The 18,482-nt window shown below is 35.3% G+C and overlaps 1 protein-coding gene across 10 annotated transcripts in view; it reads left to right on the top strand.

Annotated features, from left to right (window-relative positions):
* The window catches only part of LPGAT1 (lysophosphatidylglycerol acyltransferase 1), a 113,970-nt gene that overhangs the window by 79,960 nt on the left and 15,528 nt on the right, over positions 1 to 18,482 (top strand). Inside the window, exon 7 of one of the 10 annotated variants that reach the window (XM_025429856.2) lies at positions 13,481 to 13,685. The exons of 8 other annotated variants lie outside the window; for them this stretch is intronic. In XM_025429856.2, coding sequence (XP_025285641.2) covers positions 13,481 to 13,670 — 190 coding nt within the window. In that variant the 3' untranslated portion in view covers positions 13,671 to 13,685. Of the gene's footprint in view, positions 1 to 11,284; positions 11,316 to 13,480; positions 13,686 to 18,482 lie in introns of those variants that run through there. One more of the 10 variants, XM_049112080.1, reaches the window with a different exon arrangement.

Below are 18,482 nucleotides of genomic sequence, written 5' to 3'. Positions count from 1 at the left end.
CAAGTTACAAAGTGAGTAGTTGGTACCCCAGAAGATCACAATTGCCACAAAAGCCCTCATTCATTATAAGAGGAAAACTACTCAAATTACATACTCATTAAAAGTAAATAGGTACATGTTTTCATATGTATAAGCCATCATAGTTTTACAAATAGAAGTACAAAGTTGGAATAATTTGAAACTAAAATTTTAAAACTTAAATGTTGCAATTTGGGTTTTTGGTATGTAAGAGATGACCATAAAATTACAGTTGATTTTACTGCGTGACTTAAATTGCCAAATTGTGAAGTTCATGTGTAAGATCAGAAAGCAATTCTTGGTAACCTTCCTGACTCCATTCCATGTATGTCGTCCTGAGCACTGTATATAATGCAGTGTGTTAGACCTTGAATTTCTCCAGGAAGTTTGATTTTCATATATATGAAACTTATCTAGCCTTCAGTAAATTATTAAATTGTAGTCTATAAATGAAACTCAATTCTGGTGCCCAAACCCAAATTACATGACTCTTATGTATATGTTTTGGACACATGTAGATTGTACGTACATTGGATATATGTAGATCTTCCTAACACATCGTACCCTAAACTGAGGCAAGGAAGAAAACATTAATTATATAAGCACACTATTATAGTTGACTCTGCTTTCTTTTTTAACCAATAAAAAGAAAATTTTAGTTTATAGATTAAAAAAATGAATGGAATCATAAGAGATCTAAGGAACTGAAGAAATGTCCATTTTTCACAAAATTATTTTAATAAAAGTTTAGTGTACTTAAATTCGCTTGAAGCAGAGGTTCTTAACTTGCATAGACCTGAGAATTTTTTTTTTTTGCCTTCAAAATTAGATATTATTTTAATTTAAAATAATTTTTTTTATTTGAGCATAGTGGACACAGTGTTACGTTAGCTTCAGGTGTACAACGTAGTGATTCAGTTTCTCCATACATTATGCTCACCACAAGTATAGCTATTATCTAACTTCTGAGAATTTTTTAACTTAGTGTCTGTGCAAAGTGTTTCGTATGTCTGCAGTTTTCTGCAGAGTAGTTTCACAGCTTTCGATCTAGTCTCAAAATAGATTAAGGATTTTAAAAAGATTAATAAGGATTCCTAATTTAGAGATAAAAACCAAATAGTAGATAAAATGCAGAATGGTTAGCTTGATACGGAAAAATACTTCTATTGCTAAAATTGAAGCTTCTCAGAGATATATTTGATTATAAAAACTTTATTATCAGACATAGAAATAATAAGGAAAATTCTAAAATATTAGATTGGCAGAGATTAAATCATGATATAGAATCATATCCTAAAATATTATAGTACACATTTTGCCCAGTTATTTGTTTATACATGCATATTCACACACACAAACATACACATCCTAGGAGTCTTAGAACAGGTAGATAAACTGTTTACAGAAATTTAATAAAAAGAGTTTATTGTCTAACCAATGTTAGGAAAAGGGAAGGACTTTTGTTCAGATCGAAAAAGGAGGGGAAATTAAAGGGGCCAGAGAGAGAGATGTTTTGGCATCAGGATCCCTTTGAGGGTTTGCAAGAACCTCGTGAGAAAGGGATGTGGGCTGTGTACGTGACAGCTCTCAGGGATGAATCTCTTATCACCCACAGGTTGACTAGGTTGCCTCCCATATTGTTTTAGTCCATCTGGATACCCTGGGAAATAGGGGAAAAAAGGATTGTATTTTGGTTTGGTTGGGGTTTTGAGGGCCTTCCCTCCACCTCTAGTTTTCTCAATTCCAAAATAAAATTTATTGCTTATCTTGGATTTTTCCTGGTAGGAATAACACCATTGAAATTAAAATAAATTTAAACAAAAATGGTATTCCTTACCCATTTTTTTTCTGTTCTCAGAGAGATTGGTTTTTGTTCAAACTCTCCAGTTGTTTGGTTATATTTTTAAAATTTTAAACAAGGATGATATGTTTTCAATTAGAATAAGAGATTTAAAATGCAACATTGAAAATCATATATATACAAATGTGAATAATATAAATAACTGAGGTTAAATCTCTTTCAATGTGGGGATGCTGACAAGAAAAACTAAACAGCTTTGACTGGTTAGAGCAGGGAATAGGTGCTCAGAGAGAAGGGAAAAGGTGCTTTTGCTTAATGTTGCCTTGCTTATCTTCATCCATAGGCAGATTTTTAAAAATAATTAATGAATGTATGTTTTTTCCTGCAATTAAGCATAATTTATCCAGGACCTTTCTATTTAGCCATATAGTACAAGCCAATTTTGTTTCATACTATGTAGAAAGTATTTTTCTTTTGAGCCCCACTGGCTTTTTTTTTTTTTTAAAGCACCCCCTCATTCTTAGAGAATTTAGTGTGAAATGATTACTTGGTGATTATGGTGTAGCTGGGCAAGTTGGTACTGTTGCTAGTTTTTTTTTTTTTTTTTTTTAGTATAATCTAGAGAAGTATACATGTGAAAGTCAAAAATTAATTATGCTTTCTGCTCAGTATTTATCAGATCCCACTTAGAATACTGCATGTATTTTAAATTCTCTATTTTAAAAGACATAAAACAGCTAGTAGAAGCTTATGAAAATACCTAATATATATATAAATCCTAGAACACTAGTACCACTTAAAAGACTATTTGAGATCAAATCAAAGCAAATTTGGAGATGATAATAATTAAATGATGCAATTCTAAGGGAAATTCCAAGTTGAAAATATAAATAGGTTAAGGAAAAATTTAAGTCTCTATGTATGAACTACTTTGATCATATTTTAGGTAAATTTCATGGAGGGCAGTAACTGTCCTTTCCTGTGTGATGCATCTGTGCCTCTGGGTGGCTAAGAGTGCTCTTAGAACACTGTAACATTCTTGACCATCAGAATGTACTTAAACAATACAGTTGTCATCATTTAACATTATTTAACATTAATCTGCAGTTGGGCCGTTTTTTTATTTTTATAATACATTTCTTTTCTTGGAAATCATTGTCAAGGCTGCCAGGTAAATCCTACTACCTGTTCCGTACCTCATCAGAATACTGTGACAGATGTATGGAGATTTCTGAGCAAAAATGGCATTTCTGGGGGCATGTGACTCTTGATCTCGAGGTCATGAGTTCAAGCCCCACACTGGGTGAAGAGATGACTTAAATCAATAAAACTTTTTTTTTTTAAAAGGCACTTTCCCCTATAGAGTGATCCCAATTATAATGTGTTAAAAAAACTAAAATGCTTAAAAAAATTTGGTCTTTATTTAAATAAGACTGTGGATTACCAGAATGTACAGCAGAGTATTCTTCTAGATTTTAAGTTTCTGTATTGATGCTTAGGAAAAAGCATAAGAATGCAATAGCTTATTTCAAATTTCTGAAGTAAGCAATTTCCCCCCCAATAGCCGTTCTCTGCATTGTCCATTCACTTCTTACTTCTTGGGTTTATATGTTGATTTTTGGGATTTCTGAAAGAGATAAGCCCTAAATATATAGGTTACTATATTGCTATAGAATACTTTTCTAAAATACCACAAAATGAGAGAACAAACATTTGTGACATGGTTATATTACTAGATCATACCTTACAAATAGATAATGTTGTTATCTGTCAAAAGTCAAACTTTTAAGGCAAATGTTTGGAGCTTATTCTTTGGAAAACTTGCAGTAAGTGGTAATTCGGTACCCAGCCCATTTTGCTAATTAAACTCAATGCATATGTAACTCCTCAGGCAGCCCATCTGAGGACCTTCCTGGCTAGAGGTTGCCCCAGCTTCAGTGAATGCATTATTTGAGCATCAAATGATACACTGATAAAAAATTTTTTTTGAAAACCACAAAGCAACTTAAAAATAAAGTACTATTAGTAAGATATGTAAAGTGTGTTGATTATTGATAAATCCAGTGTTAGTAAATTAGCATTCCCCACAGATTAATCTTAAGCCATTTTTTCTTTTTTAGAAAGAAAGTTTAAAATTTTTATTTATTTGTTTGACACAGGAAACACAAGCAGGGGAAGCAGCAGGCAGAGGGAAAGGGAGAAGCAGGCTTCCCACTGAGCAGGGAGCCCGATGTGGGGCTCAATCCCAGGACCCCGAGATCATGACCTGAGCGGAAGGCAGATGCTTAACTAACTGAGCCACTCAGGTGCCCCAAGCCACTTATTATTTTAAGAGAAAAGGGATCCCTGGGTGGCCCAGCGGTTTAGCGCCTGCCTTTGGCCCAGGGCGCGATCCTGGAGACCCAAGATCGAATCCCACGTCGGGCTCCCGGTGCATGGAACCTGCTTCTCCCTCTGCCTGTGTCTCTGCCTCTCTCTCTCTCTCTCTCTCTCTCTCTCTGTGACTATCATAAATAAATAAAATTTAAAAAAAAAGAGAAAAGATGTCCTTTCTTACTCCTTATTTCCCAATATTATGTATTGTTTAACTAGGAGAATATTTTTTATTAGGATGCATACAACCACATTATTGATATTTTTTTCAAAAATAGTGCTTGTTTTAAAAAAGGAACTAATAAGCCTTAATTATAAGAAACATTTGAGGGAACAACTTTTCCTCCCACTTTCCCTTTTATTATTGTCACACTGGAAGACAGCTTCTTCCTATTAAAGAAGTAATGGGCACAGCGTGCTGCTGTTAAGGGCTTAATAGGAAAATTAAGCATTAGATTTTAACTACAGGAATAGAATGTTTATAAGGATAAAAGCAAAAGTAGGGCAGCCGGGTGGCCCAGTGGGTTAGCACCGCCTTCAGCCCACGGCCTGATCCTAAAGACCCAGGATCGAGTCCCACGTCAGGCTCCCTGCATGGAGCCTGCTTCTCCCTCTGCCTGTGTCTCTCTGTCTCTCATGAATAAATAAATAAAATCTTTAAAAAAAAAAAAAAAAGCAATTGGTGTCCTTAATATAAATGTCTGTTTCACGCCAAATTAGGACAGTGAGTTTGAAAACTGGTCCTCTTGGGTGGAAGTAGCTTATATTTTTATTTTTTAAATCTTAAAAAAAAAAAGAAAGATAAAACCTTGAGTGTAATAGCATAGATAGATTACAAAATACAGAGGTGCTACTTTCATGTCTTATTTGACTGGAGTTTTGGTGACTTTGGAGAAAGCATCTAACTAGGGACTTTGAGCAAGAACTTATTTTCAATTTCAGAGAAAGTTAATTCAGAAAAGGATTCTTTAGTTAAGTTGCCCTTATTTCCCCTCCTAATTCCATCCCTTCCTTTCTTCCATGGAAGCCACTAGTGTCATAACTTGGTGTGTAGCCTTCCTGTCCTAATATTTTTATTATATAGATATGTTTATAATATATAATATTATCCTGTATGTCTTTTAAAATGTATGTAATCATAGGTGATTTATCATTTTACAACATATATTTTTCCACTCTGCATTATTTTCTAGATTTTTCATTTTTACGTTCATTCATTTGAACTATTCACACTATTTAACTGTTCTGTTCCCATGACCTGATTGTCACATTATCAATTCCTTCTCCTATTGTTGGATACCTGTTCTCTCATATTTTTGGTATTATAATAAACAATGTCACAATGAACATTTTTTATACCTGTTTCACTAAGCATATGCTAGAGTTAAAGTAGGGTATGTATGTGCCCAGCATGGGAGTGCTAGTCAAGTAGTTCTCAAAGTAGTCACATCAGATTACAATCTCATTAGCAATATATGAGATCACCTCTTCCAATATGTTTGTCAAAGTCATCACCTTTAATTTTTGCAAATGTAATACATTTGAAATATTATATCATTATTTAGGCCTCGCGTTTCATATTTATGAGATGAGTGTAATAATTCTGCAACTGATAGTAAAATACACTACCATGAAACGTAAGATTGGGAGGAAGCTACTAGCATCTTTATCTAGGTATTCAATCACTGTTAGAAATCTTACTGGTTTACTCATTGCTGTCTGTCTTCCCCATCTAGAACATAACCTCCATGAGAGCAGATACTTTGTCTTGTTCACAATTCCCAGAGCAGTGCTGACATATAGTAGGAATACAGTATTTATGAATGTATGAAGGCTAAAGCTTATGCTGTCTAGACATGCACTAGCCAGTAGACAGCCACTAGTCACATGTGGCTATTGAGCATCTAAAATGTGGCTAGTCTGATTTGAGATGTTTTGTAAATGTAAAATACACAGTGGATTTCAACAACTAGTAGGAAAAAGGAATGTAATTTTTCTTGATGACATGTTGAAATGATAATATTTTGGATTTGGCAGGGATTAAAGGATTATATTTCTTTAATGTTGTTAGATGTCCTCCATTATATACTTTGTAAATTATTAAGTCCATTATATACTTTGTAAAATATTAAGTTTATTTTCAAAAATAAAAGAACGCAACTTTGGAAAATATTTCATAGAAGGTAAACATTTTTCCAGCCTGCTGACATAAAATTCCTGTACATTTCTTTTTAACATTAGTTCTTATGTATATATATATTTTTTAATTTTTATTTATTTATGATAGTCACAGAGAGAGAGAGAGAGAGAGAGAGGCAGAGACACAGGCAGAGGGAGAAGCAGGCTCCATGCACCGGGAGCCCGATGTGGGATTCGATCCTGGGTCTCCAGGATCGTGCCCTGGGCCAAAGGCAGGCGCCAAACCGCTGCGCCACCCAGGGATCCCCTTATGTATATTTTTAATGTAGCTATAGCTATAATATGCATAAAAGTTATTTATATTCTATTTTATCCCATATGAACATTTTAATGAAATTATACCCATTCTTCCTATACTAGGTATTAAGATTACAAATTTTATAAGTATTTTAAAATATTGTTACAGAATCTTTACATTTTTAGTGGCTTTCCAAAATCCTACTTAGTGTATACATCTAATGAACCATTTCCTTATTAGCCATAGACTTGTCATGTTTTGACTTTTAATAACACCATGCTGAATATATTAGTACTTACCTATAGTTCCCTCCACCCCATGTTTTAGATTCCTTTATAATAGATATTTTTAACCTGTTATTTCTGATATTAGCTTGTAGAGTGTTATTAAAATGATATCTGAATAGGGAGAGTTATTGTCAAGAGATGAAGGAAAAACTTATTTATGAGAAAAATTACCAAAACTTAAAAACAATCTAATATTTTAGTAATTTTATGCATAAACCTCATATATTTGTGATTAATGCATCATTTTGGTTCTCCTTTCTGTTTTTTTCCCCTTACTTTCTAAAACAACAAAATTAAAAAGTCACAAGTTTTTATGAGTTTTAGAGGCTATAATTGCAGAAATAATTTTTCCTCCAAAATTTTTATTATGAAAAATACCAAACCTATAAATTCAGCCCATGTACCTATCTTACTTTTATGTGAAATGTTGTTTTCCCTGTGCTATTTCCGAGATCCTACTGGATTATTCTGAAGCAAGTCTCAGCATATCATTTCATTTGTAAATATTTCATTACATATTCTCTAAAATACAATAATTCTTTTGTAAAGAAATTCCATATTACCATATTTTTAAAGCATCAATAACAGTTCATTAAGACCATCAAATATCTAGGTAGTTATCAAATTTTCTGAATTCTCTCATAAATTATTTTTTTTAAAGTTTGGATTCAGTTAGATTGCAGTTGGTTAATATATCTCTTATATTTCTTTTTATTTACAGATTCCCCCCTCTTTTCTTTTCCTTATAGTATTTTTTTTTTTTTTTTTTAGGATACGAGATTATATGCCCTGTAGAATTTGCTATGATTTTGATTTTGCTTATTTTATCCTGTGTATTCCTCTGGCTACTCTATTTTCTATTAATTGGGAGGCAGATACTAAAACTTCATCAGATTGAAGTTTGAATTTGCTTGACTAGAAATACGTCATAAATGGTGATGTTTACTTCCATCAGGAGGCATATCATATCTGGTTTTCTGTCAGAAGTAGTTTTTGAATGCTGTTTTTAGTTAAAAATCTCAAAACTGGGCACCTAGGTGGCCCAGTCAGTTAAGCATCTACCTCTTGATCTCAGCTCAGGCCTTGATTTCAGGGTCCTGAGTTTCAAGTCCCCCATCAGGCTCTATGCTGAGTGAGGAGCGTACTTAAAAAATAAATAAAATAAATAAATTTCAAATAAATATATCCTATGCTTTGAGGGAAAAATGATACTTCCTCATTCCATCCCTTTAATCCCAAACAATGATGTCAGGACCTTCAGTTCAGAATTGAGGCCTCTTCTGGCACATAACACATAATGAGGATCAGTTTCACCTGAAAACCCTCCTTGTGATCATATAAGGAGGTCCATATAAGGAGGTCCATAGTCTTATTTCGTGAGCCATTAGAAAGCATTTTTCCCCGTGGTCCAAACTGTAAAGGTTTGGAAATGTTCTAAACGTTATTGAAAAATGAACCCTAAATCATCCACTGGGATGACTGATAGTTGTTTTAGTCAAGGTTTCTTCAGAGAAATAGAACCGAGAGGATATATAGAGTGATATATAAGAGAAGATTCAATTTAGGAATTGGTTTTCATGATTATGGAGGCTGAGAAGTCTTATAATCTGTTGTTTGCAAGCTGAAGAACCAGGGAAGCCAGTGGTAAATTCAGTCTGAGTCCCAAAGTTTGCAAATGGGAGGGTAGGAGAGGATGACATCTATCCAGTCCTTATCTGAGTCTAAAAGCCCAAGAAGCAGGTACACTGATGTCCCCAAGTCAGGAGAAGATGGATATCTTAGCTCAAGCAGAGAGTGGATTCACCCTTCTCGTACTTTTTGTTCTGTTCAGGCCCTCAGTGGATTGAATGGTGCCCGCCTGCATTGGTGGGGGCAATCTTCTTAATCTACTGATTCAAATGTTAGTCTCTTCTAGATATACCTAGAAATAATGTTTCCCAGCTATCTGAGCGTTCCATAGCCCAGTCAAGTTGACAAATATAGTTTTAACCATCCCAGTAGTCTACATAGATAATCCAAGAAACTGAATTGACCATCTATTTATAGCGTTCATCAATCTTTTTATTTAAATTGAGTTACTCAACATATTACTTGACATCATTAGTTTCAGATATAGAGTTCAATAATTCATTAGTACATGTAACACCCAGTGCTTGATATAAAATCACTACAGAAAAATCAATGGTATCCCGTATCCTGGCAATAAATAGGAAATACAATCTTTAAAGAAAAATGCTATTCTCAGAAGCAAGAAGACTATAAAGTACCTCACAGTAAGATGTAACAAAAAGTGTGTAAGACTTTTATGAAGAAAAAATATAAACGCTTCATTGAACATAAAAGAACTAAATAGTTGGAGAGACTGTGCTTATAGAGGGGAAGACTCAAAATTACAAAGATGTCAGTTCTCCCGAATTAATCTATAAATTTAACATAATGGCAATTACATAATTGCAATCTAGGAGGGTTTTTCTCAAAACTTGATGAAATGGTTCTAAAATTCGAGAGAGTAAAGATAACTGTGAATATAGCAAAGACAGTTTGAAAATGAAAGAAACATCCTACCAAATGTCAAGGCTTACTGTAATTAAAACAGTGTAGTATGAGGGCAGGACCAGACCAATGGAAAGATTAGAAAATCCAGACTTGGGGACTTGTGTATGATTAAGTAAGTATCACATATCAGTGGAACAAAGACTATTCAACAAATGAAGTGGTTTAGGACTATTGGTTCTATATAGCACAGTGATTCTCTGTTAATAGTGAATACCTCTGGTGGGGAGGGACTTCTCACTATACTATTTGAGTTTGTTTGTTTTTTACAACGTGAATGTATTAATTTTTCGATTTAAAAAACTAATGGAAAAAAGAAATTGCCTGCAGAACTTAGAATTTTGGTCTAATAATCCATAATTGAAACAAAAGCATTTTCATCAGGTAGTTTTAAGAATGTAATAAATTCACATTTAAAATAACATTCAGGGGCAGCCCCAGTGGCCCAGCAGTTTAGCGCCTTCAGCCCAGGATGTGATCCTGGAGACCCGGGATCACGTCCCACGTTGGGCTCCCTGCATGGAGCCTGCTTCTCCGTCTGTGTCTCTGCCTCTCTCTCTCTCTGTGTCTGTCATGAATAAATAAAATCTTTAAAAAATAAAATACCATTCGGGGCACCTGGGTGGCTCAGTATATTAAGCGTCTGCCTTTAGCTCAGATCACCATCCCAGGGTCCTGGGAATCGAGCCCCACGTCTGGCTCTCTGCTCAGCTGGAGAGCTTGCTTTTCCCTTTCCCTCAGTGATCTCTCTCTCGCTCTTGCTCTGTCTCAAATAAATAAAAATCTTTAAAAAATAAAAATAAATAAAATAAATATCATTTAATAGACACCACATAGATTTTACCCCTTTGTGTCCAGCATATTGAAATTCTAGTCTAGATTTTCATATTCTAGTGCTTTATCCATAATTAAAAGTGAACTTTAAGGGGCTTAAATGTCTATAATACTTTTTTGGTGTAGAAGTTGGAATAAAGGAGAATAAAATTAATATAGTGAAAATCAGTTATTTAACTTAATGGGGACCAAATTTCAGGTCACCTTTTCCCAGGAACTGTGAATAACTCTACAGTAGTTCACCCTTGAGTGATACACACATTTAGACACTAATGATGCATGCTTAGAGGTTTACCACCCTCCACCCCAGCCCCAAAATTACCCACCTGGGAGGGAGGTACTAAGCTTGCCTCTGGAGCTAAAAGTGGCTTTCCTTTTTTCCTAGCAGAAGAAAACAATGTCCTATCTTTAGTTTTTCTTATGCTAGGGCTTTTCTGTATCCCTGCTTAGAATTATTGCTCACTTCACCCCTATTTTTGCTGTTTCTGGTAATTCTCTTCTTTCTGTCTCCTTTTCTTATCATCTCTTGTTTTCTGCTGCTTTGCCTCCATATCGTAGCTTTTCCCTGGAAAAGGCTGGACATTTTAGTCAGAGGTCACTATTTGGAGCTTCTAGTTGGAAAATGGAAAGCTACACATTTAAGTTTAATCTTCAGGTTTTTAGTTATGCTTGGCTGTTTTTATTAATGCTCACCACCCACAAGTTCTTTCTTTTTTTTTTTTGCGCCAGCAGTTTTTTCCTCCCCTTTCCTTTAAGAAAAGAAAACATTTTAGTTTGTCACCATTCAGGATGCTGGAGGCATTGAATTACTGGTCTTAATTGAAGTTTGACTGAGTTTGTGGGTTGAATTCTGTGTTTCTGTAATGAAGTTGAAATTTGAAAGAGGTGAACCATCATTTCAAGTGAGATAAACTTCATCTTTTACTTAGAAGACAGACTTCATTTCTTTTATTTTAAGATGTCATTTTTTATTTGTTTTAGAAAGATATATATATAGAGAGAGAGAGAGCGTGAGCAGGAAGAGGAGCAAAGGGAGTGCAGAGCCTGACGCAGGGCTCTATCTCAGGACCCTGGGATCATGACCTTAGCTGAAATCGAGAGTCAGCTGCCCAACTGACTGAGCCACACAGGGGCCCCGACGTAACATCATTTCCTTCCAAATATTTATAGAAAGTTAAACATGCAAGAAATTTTGTACTTGTTAACATATGTTAACATAGTCGAGAACAAAGACCACAACCTAATTTGCTAAGTTGTTTTCGGTATATGAATCTGGATATAATGTGATATGGAGAACTGTGACAAGCTTTGGAAATGAAGCACTCTCTCCCCACCTCCTGGCCCCGTGGGTTTCACCATGTTCTATGCACTTTCATGTCTCTTCAAGGTTAATCACAATGACTGTCATTGATACTCAAAAACTTTTTGTTTTCTAACTTAATGTTGTTGGAAATATGTCCCCCCAAATAAAAAATTCTTAGCTTTTAATTTTGAAATGAATAATGGTTAAGTATAACTGTCACTGACTACTATCACTATCTTTTAGTTACTTGCAGTTGTTGAATTGAATCTGAGAAGTGGCAGGGCTAGCTAGGTCTTTTTGTCTAACCTTTCATTTAATACAGGATCTCATACACACACACACACACACACTATGACAGATTGCTTAAATATAGACTTCTCCAGGAGTCTGTTTTTAGCCTCTTTTGTCTGTGGAGGTGTGAGTTCATAGTAGGAGAGTAAACAGAAACAGCTCCCGAAGAGACATACCTCTAGTTCCCCAGCCTTCTCCCAAGTTCCAGATCCTCATTTTACTTCCTTTCCTCCACTGGGATCGCCTGTTGCTTCTGCAAGCCTAGTATTTCTAAAACTGAACTCATTTTTCTTCACATAAACTTGTCTCTCCTGGCTGTCCAGTCGGGGTTTATGTTAACACCATTCTGCACTCACCCAGAATGAACATTTTAGAGTTCCTTTGACTCTTTCACCTTTTAGTTTAATTCTCTCTCTCAAATTCAGCTACCAGTTCCTATGAAGGAAACCTCTGTAATGTATGTTTCTACCCCTTTGTTGTTGTTGTTGTTTTAATCTAAATGCCACAGCCTAGCTCATACCTCATTACCTTTTACCTGGAATATATTTGCTTATTAAATATTCCCTTAATTAATATTGGTTCTGTCTTCAGTCATTGTTTATTTTACTGCTGTATTCCTCTTCCTAAAGCATGATACCTTCTTTTTTTCTTTTTCCATAGTTTATAGATTAGATAATAGTATTATATCAGTGTTAATTTGAAATTACCTGATTTTGATCCTTCCACTGTGGTTACGTTAGAGACTGTCTTTGTATTTAGAAAATACACATGGAAGGACTTAGGGAACACTCTCTGTAACTTCCTCTCAAAAGTCGAAAAATCATATATACACACATATATATGCATATGGGGAGAAAAAATGGTAAATATGGAGAATATTGATATTTGGGGAATCTGGGTGAAGCATATATGTGAATGTGAATTCTCTATACTATTTTTACAACTTTTCTTTGAACGTGAAATTATCTTAAAAAGTTTTCAAAAGTCATTAGGCATATAGGGAGAATTCTGTGTGTCTTCCCCTCAGTTTTGCTGGGAACCTTAAACTGCCCCCCAAAATAGTCTTAACAAAAAATTTCTAAAAGTCGTTAGACTCAAGGAAAGTGTAATAGTGATTCTCTTAAGTAAATATCATAGTGTTGTATTTTGCTTGACAATTTACTTCCTTCAGCAAGCATTTATTTGTTAAATATCTTATTGTGTCTCAATATAGAACACTAATAAAGATGTAATAAATAAGCTTGAGGTCTGAACAATGCCCCCTCGTTGTTTATACCCTCGTGTGACATGTGGATTTACTACAATTTTGACGATCACAAGGAGCAGGAGCTGGGCTCAAGGGATAGGGGCCCCAGGCTGAACTTTCCCAGCTGTGCAAGGAAGCGGTGGACAAGGTGCTGCCTGCCTTCTCCCTTTCTCCATCAGTGTTCAAGGCACTCAGAATTCTCTATGACCCTGGGTTTGCTGCCTTAGATCCTTGGTTTGTCCCTGGGTTGAAGTAGGTAAAAGCTTCTATCTGAGTTGCTGAAATCTATTTTCAGATAACTAAGTGGGCTTTTTTTTTTTTTTTTTTCCTTCTTAAGCCTTGCTAGTGGATTGGGGGAAGCTATAAATATTACATTTCATTATGTTGAGGATGAAGCCTTGAGCAGCTTACCTCAAGACGGTGGCTCAGAGCAAGACTTCTGGGACTTGAATGCTGGGAGATATTCCGATATGTTAAATTTGACAGTATCTGTTCTTGTCCATAAATCTGTTTTTGGAGGCAAGTAGTTTCTGCATTTCTGAGTTATTCTTATCACACTAACCCTGGTGGTGTCACTTAACTATTCCCATGGTACTGATGGCTGTCTACAGATGGCACCTCCTAAGTTTTACGCCAGCAGGTTACTTTCATTTTAGTTCTGTTCAGCAAACTTGAGTTCCCATGAAGGATTAAGCACTGATATACACACTGGGTATGCAATGTTGAGGACAGCACAGCCCGATAGAGGGAATAGACATGTGAGAAAATGAATAGAACATCAACTAGTAAGCATAGCTCCAAAGGACAGAGTTGGCATTGAGAAGGGAAATACTAACTGTAGGAGAAGAGGAGGAGGAAACTGAAAGGAAAAGGGGTAAGAGACCCAAATCCTGATCTTCCATAGCAACAAGTCAATGAATACATATGAAACCGGATAATCCAGAAATAGTGGTAGTAGGTTGTAAGCAATATGGAGGTAAATAGCAAAAGAAAATGGAAGGAGTTGTATCTGGAAAACAGGTGTCTAGGAGGGAAAATACAGGGTCATTACTCTTCATTGTGAACCTTGTAGTACTCTGACTCTTGAAAACTGGATGCAATGTGTTACTTTATTTAAAAAGATTTTTAAATCCTACTTCCTCTTTTAGACCAACGCAAGTGATACCATTTCCATGTATCCTGTGCTATAAGTAGGCACACACACCCCTTCCTTTAAACTTAACACAGAAGTTCTTTAAACTCCTTACGCAACATTTACCATATCTAGTTTTAGAGGATGTGTTTACTGTTCTTTTCCCTCTGCTACATCATTAGGATTTTGAAGGCAGGAACTGTCCATCTCAAAATTTTCCTGCATGCTTATTAAGTCCTTTACTTGTAGTTGGCATAACTCACTTTGAGGATTTAGCCATGTTGTTTGTTAGCTCCCATTTTGGATTCTTGGTAACATGAAAATTCAAATGTTCTAACTCAAATATATAGAGGTGCCAGCTGCTAAGCATTATTTATATCTTTTTTTTTTTGCAAGTGTAATTTATCTAGTGCTCTTAAATCTGATTCAATGGATTTTGGTAGAATACTCTGTATTCAAGAGTACATTCTGGATTACTGATAATTAGAGTTTTTGTTTCTTGAAAATTAGAAGCTGGTTTCTCATTTGGATAACTACTGGTATTGGGAAGATGTATTTCTTTTATTTATTTGTTTACTTCTTTATATCCCATAAGAATGCCTTTTATTTGATTCCAAGAGGACTAGTATTGAGTGCATTTGATACTTTGCCATATCAAGGGATTAGTTGTTTTAATATTTTAATCCCATGGTGATCAAACAGAGTAATAAAAGTAGATTGCTCTTGAGGGAGCATTTGGTCTGCAATCCTGGCCATTTCCTAAGGCAAGAGAGTGTCCAGGCTCTTCTAGGCAGATGGTAGGGAAGGCTTTCTGTTAAAACACAGCCCCATTCCCACACTCACCGCCATTTAAAGCAATATATTCCTCACCAACCTTACCATGTTCTTTCAGGAGTTCAGATAGTAAACCCAACTTTCTCTTTTTAATTCAGCCATATTTTTAGTCACTTTTCTCCTTATAAAGATGTTTTAAATACTATTTTAAGATATTCTCTAGCCCTGTGGCTCCTGCTAAGTTATTCTTAGGTTGATTAGGCCTGATTTTATGTATATAGAAATAGTATATTTTTAGAAGTCAAAAAGTAATACAATTAATTTCCCAAACCATTTGGCTACTATTCAATGTAGTAGAAGGGAGTAGTTTAAAGAGTGCTACCTATATTGCAAAACTGTGTTAAGATAGTATGAAATTATCTAAAAGTAAAAAGTAATTTGTAATGCCATCCACTTAAAAATAAAATCCATTTTTTAAAAGATTTTATTTATTTATTCATGAGAGACATACAGAGAGAGGCAGAGACACAGGCAGAGGAAGAAGCAAGCTCCATGCAGGAAGCCCGATTCAGAACTCGATCCCGGGATTCCAGGATCATGCGCTGAGCTGAAGGCAGACACTCAACTGCTGAGCCACCCAGGCATCCCTAAAATCCAATTTTTTAATTTAAGTTTTTAGTTTTAAAAAAATTCTTCTAGTATCAGGATGAAGTTTAACAGACTTTCCTAAAAACCTCAACTCTTTAAGGATATCTAATTTGGAGGAAACAAAAAGAAAGAAACGATTATATTTCCTGAAGAGTTAAGTTTCCTGGGTGGCTCTGGGCACACCTCTCTTGTGCTGGCTACGGATCATGAGGCCTTCTTCCGCCTGGAGTCTGCCCTGTCACACAGTGCAGGGCTCAGTCAGTGGTTTGAAGTCGTGACTCCCCCTCTGAGTCTGTTTCTTTCTGGGATTCCTGCCTTTCCAGCTACTATGGTCATCCTAATCTCTGTCCTCTCTTTCTTCAACCAGTAAGACTACATATTCTCATGTAAATTTTAGGTCTCCCTGGGTGGCGCTAATTAGAAATTATTCTCAGGTAAAAAGCTGGAAAAAATGGAAGACTCTCCCAGTGCCATTCCTGTCTTCCCAGTGTTGACATTCCTCTGGTGTTGACCTGTCTCTAGTCCCTCCCCAATGCATTCCACTAATTCCTTTTTGTGTTTCATCCTGAATTTGTAACTGTTAACCTGTGAACTACTCTGAGCTTATGAAAAGCAGAACTCACCACTTATTTTAATAGATATTATAAGTCACAGGGAGAGTTACAACTAAATCTCAAATTTTAATGGGTAAAAGAATAGATTTTGCCCTCGAGTATGCCCCTGTTCACTCTTCTGGCCTTTTAAAGTAGTACAGCATTGCGCCAAAGTGACTGTAAACATAGGCACTGAAGTCATGTGGTGGTACTTAGTTAAAGGACATTTATCTGGGGGCACCTGGGTGGCTCAGTCGGTAAAGCATCTGACTCTTGACTCTTGATCTCGGCTGAGGTCTTAATGGTAGGGTAGCAGGGTCAGGATTTCAAGCCCCACATTGGGCTCCATGCTGGGTGTGGAACCTACCTAAAACTTTTTTATTAATTAAAAAAAATTTTTTTAAAGGATGTTTATCTGTATAATTCAGAATATTTCTATTAAGATAAATATTGAAATGAAAACACAAGATCTCTGTATACTTAAAGAGAACTCATGGATGGATCCCCAAGAATATGTCCCCAAATTTGCATATCCCAATTGTGAAATACTGCTAGCTATCCTCTAAAGCAGAGCCTCTCTGACTATGATACTCTCCAGTTTAAAAATCTTTCCATGAGGGTGCCTGCGTGGCTCAGTTGGTTGGGTGTCTGTCTCTAGATTTCGGCTCAGGTTGTGATCCCAGGGTCTGAGATGGAGCCAGCCCCACGTGAGCTCTGCACTCAGCAGGGATTCTGCTTGAGATTCTCTCTCCCTCCACTCTACCCCCTATACGTGCTCACTCTCCCTTTTTCTCTCTTTCAAAATAAATAAATCTTAAAAAAAAAAAATAAAAAATAAAAAAAATAAAAAAAATAAAAATAAATCTTAAAAAATAAATCTTTCCATGAGAGACATTCTCATAAATTGCTAGTGGGAATGTAAATTGGTATAATCTTTATAAAGACAATTTGGCAACATTTTTCAAGATTACTAATGCATTCAATCTTGATTTAGCAATATCACTTTTGGGATTTTATCCTGTAGATATACACATAAGAATGGACTTTTGCATAATGTTATTCATCACTACACGTTTAGAATAACAAAAGATAAGAAACTGTCCATCATTAGGGAATAAGAGGAATTTCATGTTTAGTGTGTATTAAGACATTACAATGAAATTAGGAAATTTTAACAGAATGAAAAGGAAAATATAATCTATAAAAATTCATGGGATATAACATAATCTGTATTTAGAGGAAAATTTGTACCCTTAAAAAGCTTCTGTGAGAAAAGAAAAAAACTGAAAATCAGTGATCTAAATGTCTACCTCAAGAATTTAGGGGGAAAATGCAAATTAAATACAAAGATAGTAAAATGCAGGGAATTATAAAGGATAATTTTTTAATGGAAATCGAAATTGCCAATATCAGGAATGTAAAGGGGGACATTACTACAGTTTCTCTAGTCATTAAAAAGACAGTAAAAGACATTAAGTATAAGTCTTCCAGAGCATAGAAAAGAGGAGATACTTCTTTTTTTTTTTTTTTTTTTTTTAAGAGGAGATACTTCTGAGCTTGTTTTATGAGACCAGCAAAATCTGAACCAAGGGTATTGTAAGAAAGGAAAATTTACAGGCAAATCTCTTACATGATTATCGATGCCAGACTAACCCAGGTATATATAAAAAACACATCAGATTATATACTGAGAATATATATTCCCAGGTATGAAAGTTTGGTTTAACATTCAAAATCAGTCAATTGAATTCATCACATTAACAGAATAAAGAAAGAAATTACATAAGCATGTAATAGATGGGGAAAAATCAATAAAGTGTTAACTCCCACTCATGATAGCAAAGAAAACACTTAGCAAACTAGGAATAGAAGGGGATTTTTAAAATCATATTGATGGTATCTACCAAAAAAATCTACAGTAGATATCAGACTTAATGGTGAACTATTGAATGTTTCTCCCTGAAAGATGAGAAATGAGAGACAAGGGAGCTCGTTACTACCACTTCTATTCAGTATTATCTGGATCAGGCAATGTGACAAGAAAAAAGGAGTCAACTGTAAATATAGAAAAGGTAAAAACAAAATCGTCATTATTTGTGTTAATTCATTTTCCTACCTGTAGATTAAGGTTAGAGGATTGCTTGGCGGACATGGACATGCCGTCTTCACAATACTAATGTAATGGCTATTTC

The sequence above is a fragment of the Canis lupus genome, chromosome 7 (genome assembly GCF_003254725.2).
Source record: "Canis lupus dingo isolate Sandy chromosome 7, ASM325472v2, whole genome shotgun sequence".
Lineage (NCBI taxonomy): Eukaryota > Metazoa > Chordata > Mammalia > Carnivora > Canidae > Canis > Canis lupus.
The sequence above is the reverse complement of the archived record's forward strand: the minus strand, read 5'-3'. Positions and strand labels throughout refer to the sequence as shown.